The sequence below is a fragment of the Danio rerio genome, chromosome 6 (assembly GCF_052040795.2).
Source record: "Danio rerio strain M-AB ecotype USA chromosome 6, GRCz13ab, whole genome shotgun sequence".
Lineage (NCBI taxonomy): Eukaryota > Metazoa > Chordata > Actinopteri > Cypriniformes > Danionidae > Danio > Danio rerio.
Genome location: NC_141026.1, coordinates 2,214,354 through 2,227,451, shown reverse-complemented (window position 1 = coordinate 2,227,451; position 13,098 = coordinate 2,214,354). Strand labels below are relative to the sequence as shown.

At 40.1% G+C, this 13,098-nt stretch overlaps 2 protein-coding genes across 8 annotated transcripts in view; both read left to right on the top strand.

The window, feature by feature from the left end:
- plxna1b (plexin A1b) overlaps window positions 1-13,098 on the top strand; it is a 744,633-nt gene that overhangs the window by 488,165 nt on the left and 243,370 nt on the right. The gene's annotated exons all lie outside the window — the stretch shown is intronic.
- The window catches only part of hcnl1 (hyperpolarization activated cyclic nucleotide-gated potassium channel-like 1), a 15,568-nt gene extending 2,470 nt beyond the window's left edge, over window positions 1-13,098 (top strand). The window contains exons 2-12 of one of the 7 annotated variants that reach the window (XR_015492971.1): window positions 413-608; window positions 684-785; window positions 859-996; window positions 3,442-3,603; window positions 3,704-3,788; window positions 5,008-5,126; window positions 5,208-5,339; window positions 10,947-11,184; window positions 11,816-11,986; window positions 12,205-12,419; window positions 12,580-13,098. Coding sequence is in view for 3 of the 7 variants with exons in the window: in XM_087256359.1 (XP_087112485.1) it covers window positions 413-608; window positions 684-785; window positions 859-996; window positions 3,442-3,603; window positions 3,704-3,788; window positions 5,008-5,126; window positions 5,208-5,339; window positions 10,947-11,184; window positions 11,816-11,990; window positions 12,584-12,632 (1,396 nt within the window). In the remaining 4 variants the exon portion in view is untranslated. Of the gene's footprint in view, window positions 1-412; window positions 609-683; window positions 786-838; window positions 997-3,441; window positions 3,604-3,703; window positions 3,789-5,007; window positions 5,127-5,207; window positions 5,340-10,946; window positions 11,185-11,815; window positions 11,991-12,204; window positions 12,452-12,579 lie in introns of all 7 variants that reach the window. The other 6 variants (XR_015492972.1, XR_015492973.1, XR_015492974.1 and 3 more) reach the window with 6 other exon arrangements.

The window sequence follows — 13,098 nt, the reverse complement described above, 5'->3', positions numbered from 1 at the left end:
TGTCCGAGTGAATCAAATTGTCCGTGTCGTGTGAAAATATAATCTGAGTGAATCACACATCTGTCAGAGTCAATGAAACTGTCAGAGTGAGTCAAACTGAGTGAATCAAACTGTCAGAGTGAATGAAACTATCTGAGTGTGCCTAACATCTTTCTGAATTATCTTATTAATAAAACAGTATTTCATTCGTGAATGTGGCATTCTGCTGATAAAATATTGATTTTTTGTGCAAATTATTGATGGTTATTGCAACTTTCGGTATGTTTTGTTTACTGGACTTTAAATTGTAGTTTAATCCAAAAGTGAAAACTGTGTCATTGTTTTTGTAATGCTGCAGTATATACCCCCCTCAATCTTTTAATTATAAAGAAATATTATTATCATATTAAAAATGTGTTTTGTTCATTCACAGGCACTGCTATCTGGTGTTCATGGTCATCTTGACCTTCGTAAACCTCATCACCATCCCTCTGGACATTGCGTTTTCTGAGGACATGCATGACAGTGCACATAAGTACTGGGTGGCCTTCAATGTGCTCTCTGACATATTATTTTGCCTGGACATCGGCATGAACTTCTGTATGGGCATTTTCAACGATAACGGAGAAGTAGGAACATCATGACTTATCTAAATCATCACCGAGCATATAAATGAACTCTAACGCATTCCTCTTTCTCTCCAGGCCATCCTTGATCCTCAAAAAATCAGAGAGGACTACTTGCACAGCTGGTTTGTTCCAGATCTGGTGGCCGCCTTTCCAGTGGACATCATCATTATCATTGTGGTAATTGATTCATCTTCCTGCATCGCTCACTGATCGCTTCTACGTTCTCACAGCACAACCTGATCGTCCACAGGAGCAGTTTTACATCGCAGACATCAGCTCGCTTCTAGCATCCAAGATTGTCAGAATTCTGATGTTCGCCCGCTTCCTCAGTATGATCCGTCTGCTGCGAGTGCCTAAGCTGCTCAGGTTCTGCTTCGCCTTGGAAAATGTGTGTTTCAGCATTGCTCACCACCATCACACCCAGACAACCCACATAGCAAAATTTCTCTGGCCCAGCTCTGGCCCACACAATCAGGTTTCGCTTGGCCCACATGCCGCAGTGAATTACGGTACATGACTGGACCAAATCTGGCTTCCAGACAAGAGCCAAACACGGACCATACCTGGGCCAAGTCTCAGCCAAGTTAATAACTCATAACTGGGCCTGAACTGGGCCAGATAGGTTGGTGTGTCACGATTGCAATGAAATTGATAAACCCATGGAGTGATGCTCTTTAGGCACACTATGGGCACGCTTTTTCTCAAAGTGACCTGATTGGTAGAATTTTTTTTTCTTTACTCAAAAATGATTTTAGTGTATTTTAAATGTGGGTCAAGACTGGCCAAACTCACATGGCCCACCTATCAAATTTTTAAATCTGGGCCAAATACTACGTTTTTCATCTGGCCCAAATCTTGTGTGCCGCCTTAAAGACGGTGCCACCTCTGCCAAACCCGGGCCATGTTTGGCCCACATGCTGTATGCCAGTGCCGGATGAATGCCTGCTGTGCCAGCTTTTTGCCAAATCTGGGCCAGAATTCTTTGCTACTAGGGAAGAAATGATCAGCTGTTAAACATCGCTAGAAAAAAAAAAACGCCACTCATATTATATTCATGTACTTGCCTTCGGCTTAGTCGCTTATTTATCTGGGGTCGCCACAGCGGAATGAACCGCCAACTATTCCAGCCAGTGGCGGATTGGCCATCTGGCAATTCTGGCCAGATGGGCCGGACCATGTTTTAAATGTAGGCCGGTCAGTTTGTTTTTAAAGTTTTTTTGTATGTATTGTTTTTGCATGCAGGCAGCTTTTATCTCTTGCAGGATGTGAATATGATGATGATGATGATAATAATAATAATAATAAATGTTAAGTATTTGGCCCAATTGGCAACAGTCAGCTGTTTTTTACAAAGAGGGGCCCAAATCAGAGGTTTTGCGGACGTATTTAAAATCTGCCAACAATAGCCCCTTTCTCACATACAGACCTTTCCGGAAAATTACTGGCAATTTTCCAGAAATGTCTATTTAGCCCCTTTCACACAGTGATACCGGTAAATATCCGGAAAATTTCCAGAAGGACTTTACCGGTATATTCAAAAAAGCGCTGTTCACACAGGCGAGGACGTTATGGAAATTTTCCAGAAAAGACCGTTCACGCATCCATTCCAAAATACCGGTAAATTCTGAAATCATTCACCACAAATGAGCTTTAAACGGCTGCGCTTGTGTTTGTAAACATTTGACTAAATTACAAACTCTGTGTATGGATGAGTATTGTGAACAACTTCGATGAAAACATATAGAGAAACACTTTCGCATGTCGAGATGTTCATAATATGTGTGTGCGCTGGCGCTCACAGGCTGTTTCACAGGCACGCGCAAAGCTTGAAGGTAAACAAACAACAGCATATCATAAGCATCTCATCGATGATTATTTACACAGTTGGCATTAAGAAGAACATATAAACGTGATCTGACTAACTTCTAGCAGCTAAATGTGTCTGGAAAAATATTCAAAGGCTTTTATTTTCATAAACTGCGAGGACGTGAATGCGTCTGACTGTTGTGATTGGCTAAAACAGACATCTCACGTCAGCACGTTCTAGACGTGCACGCGCTTATTACGGCAATCTTCCTTCAGTGTTCACACACCGCAGCATTCCGGCAAATTACCGGTAATGTTACAACTTCTCCTTCCGGAAAATAGCCAGAACGAATTTACCGATATTTTCAAAAAGGGCCTGTTCACACATACAAGCTTTCCGGAAAATTGACGGTAATATTTCGGAAAGGTCTGTATGTGTGAAAGGGGCTTATGTGTGAACAGACCCTTTTACCGGTAAATTCGTTGTGGCTTATTTCTTCTTTTATTTGTTTGTTTGGGTTTTTTGTAGCCTTTTCAAACATTTTCTTTACCTCTTAGAGAACAATAGGTTAACAATTAACTGGTAATATAATTTTAATTTTATTTTACTGGAGAAAGTCTTATTTTTTTTAGTTTAGTTGAAACAAAACTGAATTAATGTTTTTATAAAATGTGAAAACTGCTAATATATATATATTTAATTGGCTTTCATATTTTATAGGGGAATTGATTAACTAAACTGGCCGTAGTGTATGAATGAGTGTGTGAATGAGTGTGTGTATGGGTGTTTCCCAGTACTGGGAGGGCATCTGGGCACTGGAAGGGCATCCGGAAGGGCATCCGCTGTGTAATGCTGGAATAGTTGGCGGTTCATTCTGCTGTAGCGACCCCTGATCATTAAAGGGACTAAGCTGAAGGAAAAGGAATGAATGAATGAATTAATGTGGTGTTTTCTCACTTTTTTTCTGCAAATGTCTTAGCATGATTGGGTTGGATATTGTTGACTGAATGTGTTGGGTCATTCTAGGTCTCTGATATTCGCTTGGAAGAAGTGAAGAAGATTCTCAGACTGCTGTTCGTGCTCTTCATGATGGCTGTGATTTGGCACTGGGACACCTGCATTCAGTACTTTGTTGCTGCTATAGAGGGATTTCCACTCGACTGCTGGATCGTGAATAGTAACCTCACGGTTTGTCTCATTTTTTTTATACAGTGGCTCTGACAGGTTTGTATTGATTTTATATTGAACGCTTCTTCCTTTTTTCCCTTTTTTGTGTTGCGTTTTACAGCACAGCTCGATTGGCGAAAAATACAGATATGCATCCTTCAGAGCCTTGAAGCAAATGTCCTGGCCATTCCTGGAGTTTCCAACACGTACGTCACCACTGCATTTCTTCATCATTAAAGTACACATGAAATCAAAATGACCCATATTGATTAGTCAGCTCACATTGCTAGTTTTGTGGTGAATAATTCATCTGTGCATGTCATTAAGAATAAGCAATAGTTAGCCCTTGTAATCTTTAATGGAAATCTGCAAATGCACCTGCTGTTTGTTTTCAGTTCAATTCTCAGATTAGGTCTGTCTGAGGTAGTGGGTGTGGCTAATATACTTAACCACGCCCTTTCATGTGTCAGTTTTGACAGACATGGTGAGGAGGAGGAGTCTGTTAGGCTGTAATAACTCTCCTCAAACCTTTTTCCACATTCTTCTGAATGAAATGCCTACTTTATTACATCCAATCAGCTTGCAGTAAAGAAAAACAAGCCACGCCCACTGTTTCCTCATTTAATATTTCCTTTCTCTACAAACTGCATCATAATATATTAAAAAATGGTCGCTGATTTAGGTTTATGTGGACTTTACATGTATAGTTCACCCCAAAAATGAATATGCTGTCATCTTTTACTCTGTGCCATTTAGTTTCTTTCTGTTGTTGCATCTTAAAGCATGTTTAAAACTAGCCAGTGACGCCTGTTGTTGCGATCATCATCATCATCATCATCATCATCATAATATTCACATCTTGCAAGAGATAAAAGCTGCCTGCATGCAAAAACAATACATACAAATTTTTTTAAAACAAACTGACCAGCCCACATCTAAAAGATGGTCCAGCCCTTCTGGCATTTACCAGAACTGCCAGATGGCCAATCTAGAGTCTTTGCTTTTAATCACGTGACCTGTGGTGTGCTTGCAGCATGCTGTAATTTAGAGATGTTTTCAACAAGTTGCGCCTGGAAAATGTGAGTGTCGAAAATAAACGACGTTTGCTCACAACAGATGCAATATGGGAACAGCCCCTTACTCTGCTTCATACCATGATAATAAATATTACTCATACATCAACCTAATTTTTGCAGGAGCACATAGGAGGATGAAGATTCCACACTCAAGTCATCAAAATACACCTTTGTTTGTTGCCAATATGCGCCCTCTAGTGGCGAAAATTACACACTGTGCCTTTAACATTGGATTTATAGATCAAACTTGTGGTTAGATGTTTAATTTTTATCTGCCAGGAAGATAAGACATGATATCCTAGAACTGCAAAAGCACGTCAGTCTGAAGTGATTCTCTTTTGTGTTTTAGGTCTGGAGGAACAGTGGATGGCCCTGATCAGCATGGTGATCGGATTTTTTATGTTTTTTGTATTTTTGGCATGCGTGATCACAACATTTGGGAGCTTGTCTGGCGCTGGCAAGAACAAGGTGCTCTTGAGTGAATTTGAAGAGCTTAAACATGAAGCTGAGGCTTATTGGTTATATAAACACATGCATTGAATATTGCAGGTGAGCCAGATTCAGTCGTCCTTCCTGTTCAGCAGCCGACCCCTGGCCCTGCGTCAGCGCATCATCGCTGATTGCAAGTGGCAGATCTACAAAAAGAGCGTCCTCGATGTGGTCTCCGAGCGGCTGAGAAAGGTGCTCGAACCCGATATTCCTTCTCTATATTTTTGTTTTGTGTACCAGTACTAATATCTAAATCTTCTTTAATTAAAGATGCATTTACTGGAGTAGACTTGCCTTCTTAAGTTAATTTTCCAACAATGTGTCCATGTAAAGCTACACAATTGGGCATACAAAACTCTATTCATAACTCGATTGGTTTAATTCAGTGGTTCTCAAACTTTTTTCACCAAGTACCACCTTAGAAAAAAATTGTCTCTCCAAGTACCACCTTACGATGCTATTTTTTAACCAGTATTAAAAAATAGCGTCGTAGGCCTAATTAAGCAGCTACAGGTGTGCACAGTTTAAAAATGATGCAAATTAATTCCTATTATTAAGAATATGTATTATTGTCAATCACTTTAAACATTTGAAATAGTCTGAACATTAACTGTGCTTGCAGATAAAAAAAAAAAGTTTTAGTTAAAATATGCTTTTAAAAGTTCATTAAAAATGAAAAAAAGTAAAAAGATAAAAAGTAAAAGGAAAACTGCTGTACTTAAATCTAAAGTATTCATAGTAGCCTATTCATCAAAAGCTGGACATGTTGCTTGGACCTTATGAATATAGGCTATATGTCATATTCCTACACTTTCAGACAAATCTTGAAATATATGGTCAATGTACATATGACAGGGTTCATACAGGCACAGCCTTATGAAAATCAAGGAATTTTAAGCACTTTTTCCAGCACCTATTTTTTTTTTCAAGACTGACATGCTATGTACTGAAGACCTGAAATGTATTCTCAGCAACCCATAAAACATTGCATATGAATAGATACAAATAAAAACACTTAATAATAATATTTATGAATCATATATTAATAATATAATAAACCTGCATTAAATGCTTGTGAAATCTTTCTCAAGTACTATTACACTGCTAAAATAACAAAAATGTTAGTAAATAATACTAATATTAGGTAAAAGTACAAAGTACTCTTTTAAAAAGTACTAGTTGGTTACTTTTGAAAAAAAAAATCAGATTTTCATTATGAAATCACTTTTTTTAAGTTTAAACCTGATTGAATGGTTTAATTGCTTAAATCCAAAGCTACATGTATAGGAATTTGTACTAACAAAGGAAGTATGGTCGATTTTTCCTTTCATGACAATTAATCTTTTTCAATAGCACTGGTAAAACTACCACATAATCTTTAAGGCCATAGAGACACTTTTTGCCCATTTTTATAAACGATATTTTCAAGCTTTGAAAGGTTAAATTAAAGTATATGGTAAAAAGATTTAATTTGGCCTTTTATTTACATATTTTACACTATTTTTCTTTACAATATGACAAATTTGTTTCTTAAATAGCTGTACATCACATGTAGATTTTATTTTACACTTGATCTTAATCTAAAATAGAACTTTAAAAAAATACAAGTACACTGTCAGTAAAAAAATAAAACAAATGGCTTCATTTTACTTGAGGTATTTGAAATATGACAACAATACATTTATCAAAACAGTGCTTTAAGCCTCAGAGCCTTATTGTTAATTTTGATAAATAAACAATAAGAAACAAAGAATTGCTTTGACCTGTAATGCTTTAGGACAGATCAGAATACAGCTAAATGTGTAAATCACACAAATACCTCATCCAGAAACATTTCCAGCATAATTCTTTTGTCGTAAAGAAATAAAAAAAATTTCACCTTTGCTAAAAGTAAGTTTCACTTCACAACACAGCCAAATAAGAAGACCATTAGCATTGTCATCGATCATGCATCAATCTAATTATAAATATTTGATAACTTTTAATACTTTTGACTAAATTTAGTCAAGGAGCAAAGATAAATAATGTTTGCTTTAATAGTGGAGAGATCGCGATTGTATTCAATCTGAGCACACAGGCGATCATGAGAGGTCTTGCAGTTCATTTGAAAAAAGCATATTTAAGAGCTCGCATATCTGTTTTAGCGATTTGCGTACATGAATGCGCTCTCGTGTTAAAATAAAGCACTCGCCGCATTTGCAGAAATGAATAATTGCGCAATACCTCAATTCCCGCGCCGCCATTCAGAATGTGTTTGGAGGAGTGACAGGTCAGACTGGCTGTCGGAGAGCGAAACGTGTATGTAGATCATCAAAAAGGCAGGACATATGTCCGCGGTTTAATTACTCTGTTGAACATATCTACAGTGAAAACATCCGAGAAGCATTATTCCAACAAAACATTTGTTTTTAAGTTGTTTTTTCTGTCTCTGCAACACATAAAGCATTTGTCCCGCCCTTACGTTTCACGCAACTAGACAAGGTCGACTGTGATTGGCTACTTTTCATGTCAGTCAAATCACGCTTCAGAATCAATTCTTAAACTTTGGAAACTGATTTTCAGCAGCTTATGACACAATGCACTAAAATAAACATTCTAAGCACAGCGTTGTGATCGTACGCTTCACTAAACAGCCAATGCTGATCACATCAATGTTATATTACGCATTAAAGGATTAAGTGTTAATTGTTTCTTTCATTATTCAGCGGTTCCTCCGCGTACCACTAGGAGGAAGCCCGCGTACCACTAATGGTACGCGTACCACAGTTTGAGAACCACTGGTTTAATTAACATCCTTATAATAATATTTGTTTAAAAGTTCTCTGTGTATGTGGTAAGGACACTGATCTAGACAGACTGTTCATTCATTCATTTGAATCCGCTTTTCCGGGGCCGGGTCGCAGGGGCAGTCTAAAGCAGGTCGCACACCAGAAGCGCCGCTCGGCGCTGTCGGCGGCGCCCGGTGACGGCTCAGGACGCAGTTCATTTTTCAGTCGCGCCACAGAGCGCCATCTGATTAGTTTCATGTTAAATATCATTCGAATGTGCGCGTCTGGTGTGTGATACTTTAAACTGTCATGTACGAGCGGCGCTTCTGGTGTGCGACCTGCTTTAGGCCCCGTTTACACTTGTGTGTTTTAGTTTGAAAACGCATATGTTTTGCTACGGTTACGCCATCCGTCCACACTACGCCGGAGTTCTCGAGCGCTGAAAACAGAGCGTTTTGGAAACGCTGGAGAAGCTGTTTTCATTCTGAAGCGCTGCTGCTCCGTCTCAGTGTGGATGGGGGAAAACGGAGACATCTGAAAACGGAGGCGGGGCTGCTGACATTCGCTACCTGATTGGGCCTTATTTGTCAAGCCCCTATCACATGACTATACACATGGCTTTAACACTACCGGAAGACAGCAGACCAGCCTTCACTGTAAACAACAACACGGACACAGAAATGGGAGCGTTGTTTGCACTATTGTCTGTTTTAGACGCCATTGTGCAGTTATTCATTTGTTACGTTTAGTAACAACTCGACCTCGTCGTCTGTCCACAAAAACACCTCTCTTGCTTTCTTTGCCATTTCTTTGTTCATTGTTCAACCGGCGTTTGTTGACTAACAATAACCAAATGCAGAGCGAGACGCATGCTTTCTGTTTATACTAGAACGCGGATACCCAGAGTGCGCGAATGGTCACGTGATATACGTTTTTGGTGGCGTAGTGTGGAAGGAGATATATTCAGAAACTCTAGGTGAAACACTAGTGTGGAAGTGGATCGTTTTTGATCTAAAACGCCATTTTAAAACTAAAACGCACTAGTGTAGACAGGCCTATAGTCCCTCCTGCATGTCCTGGGTCTTCCCCCGAGGCCTCCTTCCAGCAGGACATGCCTGGAACACCTTCCTAGGTAGGCGTCCTGGAGGCATCCGAAACAGATGCCCAAGCCACCTCAGCGGTCTACTCTCGATGTGGAGAAGCAGCAGCTCTACTCCGAGCTTCTCCCAGGTGACAGAGCTCCTGCTGCCGCTGCACTGATCCGCCTGTCAATCTCATGCTCCATCTTTCCCTCACTCGTAAACAAAACCCCAAGATACTTGAAATCCTCCACCTGAGGTAAGGACTTTCCTCCAACCTGGAGATGGCAAACCACCTTTTTCCAGTGGAGCACCATGGCCTCGGACTAGGAGGTGCTGATTCTCATCCCAGCCACGTCACAATCGGCAGCAAACCGCCCCAGTGCATGCTGAAGGTCCATGTTCGATGAAGCCAACAGAACAACATCGTCTGCAAATAACAGAGATGAGATCCTGTGGTCCCTGAACCGGACCCCCTCCAGCACAAGGCTGCACTTTGAAATTTTATCCATACAAATTATGATCAGAATTGGTGACTAGGGGCAGCCCTGCCGGAGTCCAACATGCACTGGACACAAGTCTGACTTATTGCCGGCAATGCGAACCAGACTCCTACTCTGTTCATACAGGGACGAGACGACCCTTAACAGAGCGCTTCTGAGCCCATACTCCCAGAGCACCCTCCACAGAATGCCTGAGAGACACGGTCGAATGCCTTCTCCAAATCCACAAAACATATGTGAACTGGTTGGGCATACTCCCATGAACCCTCGAGCACCCTGGTGAGGGTATAGAGCTGGTCCAAAATGCCACGGCCTGGACGAAAACCCCATTGTTCCTCCTGGATCCTAGGTGCAACCATCGGATGAATCCTTCTCTCCAGTACCCTGGTGGCTCATTTTGCTGTGGCGACCCCTGTTTAATAAAGGGAACAAGCTGAAAACTGAATGAATGAATAAATCATAGATATATACACTAGATATCGCATAGGGACCCTGAGCATGCGTCAATAGCGCCGCCACATTGGTACACTGCTCCCAGGACAAATGTCATTCAACCACACTAGTCAAGACAGTGTTATTACGTGAAGATGCGTGACTTTAGCGCTGTCTACGGGTGTAGAAACAAGTAAACAAAGAAAACAAAGCACAAAGGCAGAACATTTCATAGGTATGATTAAGTTTTTTTCTGTTTTTGTATGTTCTTTTGTGCTAATCAGGTCACGTTATTGATGATAACAGTCACTTACTGCATTCACCATACGGCAAAGCAGCTCCAACTCCCACTAAACACTCGGCTTATGCTAGTTTTGTTGAATAAAATCAGCAAACAATGCAAAAGAAATATGACAACGAGATGCTGCGCTGCCAGAAACTTGTATTATTGTCGGCTAACGTTAGTGAAAGAGTCGTTCGGGGGATTCATTCACAAACAAATCGCTCCCTCCGTCAGTATGAGCAGTGAAAGCAGGAGAGGAGCTGTGTTTCAGGACACGGATTAGATTAAATTTAACAGGGAGGGTGGATAGTACATTTCTGTACACACAAACACAAGCTTTTTGTCAGGAATGGCCGTGCGGTCACTGATCCATCAATGCAAAAAAGTGACGTAAAATTATAATTTTCGTAATTAGAAAAAAAAAATTACATACTAACATCCAGGAAAACTCCTGATCATAGATATATGTGTATATGTGTATATCTCTGGCTTTGCATGGCCACAGTCCTCCACTGTACCTTGGTCCCGCATTCATTTCAAAGGAGCGCTACCCTGTAGCAAGATGGCGGCGCTATTGACACATTCCGTCCAATAGACAACAATAGGCCAGACGACATCTAGTGTTTATATCTATGTGAATAAATGATATAGTGGCTGCTTTTTTGTGTGTTTAAACTGCTTACGTCACCTGAATTCCCCTTAATTGTTTGACTGATTTGTTTTCTGTTTTACAGGACATCATGGCAGATATTTGCTGTAACCTTGTCAAGATAAATGCCCTGTTCAAGTCCTGGGACACACGCTTCAGCAGAGCCGTGCTTATGTGTCTGGAGGCTGAGTTCTTCTCTCCCGGGGATGTCATCATTGAAAAGGACACGGCAGCAGATCATATGTTCTTCATCGACAGCGGTCACGTCCTGGTGGAGGACGACCATCAGCTGAAGGAGAAGAACGATGGAGAACACTTCGGAGGTGATGCTTAACATTCGGTTCAATCTGAAACAGGCGACGAGACAATATTAGAGTACTGTGGGCTTCTTTAGAATACATTTAAAGTCAGTGTGAACTTTTAATTCAGTATATTGATGAACTTCTGACAGAAAATGAATATTGAGTAGGGGGCGGGGCTTTTAATGTATATCATTCCCAGGTAGAAAAGTATCAGTAAGTCACGGATCGCCACAGTGGAATGGACCGCCAACTTATCTAGCACATGTTTTACACAGCGGATGCCCTTCCAGCTGCAACCCAGTTCTGGAAAACACGCATACAGTATATACACACACACACACACACACACTCATACATTGCGACCAATTTAGTCCATTCAATTCCCCTATAGTGCATGTGTTTGGACTGTGAACCGAAGCACCCGAGGGAAACCCATGCCAATATGAGGAGAACATGCAAACTCCACACAGAAACACCAATTGACCCAGCGGACACTCGAACCAGTAACCTTCCTGCTGTGCGGCGACAGTGCTTACCACTGAGCCACTGTGCCGCCCCTTGATCTACATAATGTTTTATTTTAATGATCTGAACTTTAGAAAAAAAGGTAAACTCTTCTGAAGGTCTCAAGGTTTTTCGATTGTTTCCTCAGACATCAGCTTTCTACTGGGCGAAAGGCAGCAGATCTCCGCTCGTGCCCTGACCACCTGCAGCCTGTTCTCTCTGTCACTGCAGGACTTTGAGATGATCGAGAAGCAATTTCCTCAAGTCGTGAAGGAAATGAGAGAAACAGCGGCTGAAATGAAGGAACAGGACCTGGAGGGCAAGTGTTACACACAAACAGCATACATTTGATAAGAATCAATATACACTTACAGGCCACTTTATTAGGTACACCTGTCCAACTGCTCGTAAAGCAAATTTCTAATCAGCCAATCGTGTGGCTGCAGCTCAATGCATTTAGGCATGTAGACATGGTCAAGACGATCTGCTGCATTGTAACATGATAATGAGTTCACTATACTCAAATGGCCTCCACAGTTACCAGATCTTAATCCAATAGAGCAGCTTTGGGATGTGGTGGAGCGGGAGATTGGCATCATGGATGTGCAGCCGACAAATCTGCAGCAACTGTGTGATGCTATCATGTCAATATGGAGCAAAATCTCTGAGGAATATTTCCAGTATCTTGTTGAATCCACACCGTGAAGGATTAAAGCAGTTCTGAAGGCAAAAGGCGGCCCAACACGGTACTAGTAAGATGTAGCTAATAAAGTGGCCGGTGAATGTATGTTCAATTCTTTGCATTGACATGCTTCCATTAATTGTTTACATTAATACTGTAAGTGAAAAATATATTGATGAAGTAAAAAAGTTTTGCTTTGATGATTTTAAGACTTGTGTTGTTTATTAAAGGCAGTGAGCTGGAGATCCAGGTTACCGAGCCATCCACATCAAGCAGCGTCTGAGAGACGACCATCACTGGAGAGTGTTTTCCTTAAAGAATAGCTCATTTTCATTCACGATGATGATGATGATAATGATGATGATGATGATTATTATTATTATTATTATTAATATTACTATTATTATTATCATCATCATCACTATTGTTATTATTTTAATTACTGATATTATATAAAATGTTTGCATAACCATTATTATATTATATTTTTATATCATTGTTTTGATTGTCTGCTTTCAGTATTTTTATTTGAATAGCTAATTTGCATCAATTATTATTATTCAATATATGTTTTGTAAGCTTTGGAAAATATAATTTTAATAACACAATTTGTGTGTATGATTGTAACTAAACTTAATGCATTACAAATGTTCAGTATGTGATTATTTCATTTTAATCATATTTTAATTTGAACAATTGTTAGTATTTTGACACTATTTGATATAATAAAGTATATGTATAAAGATTAA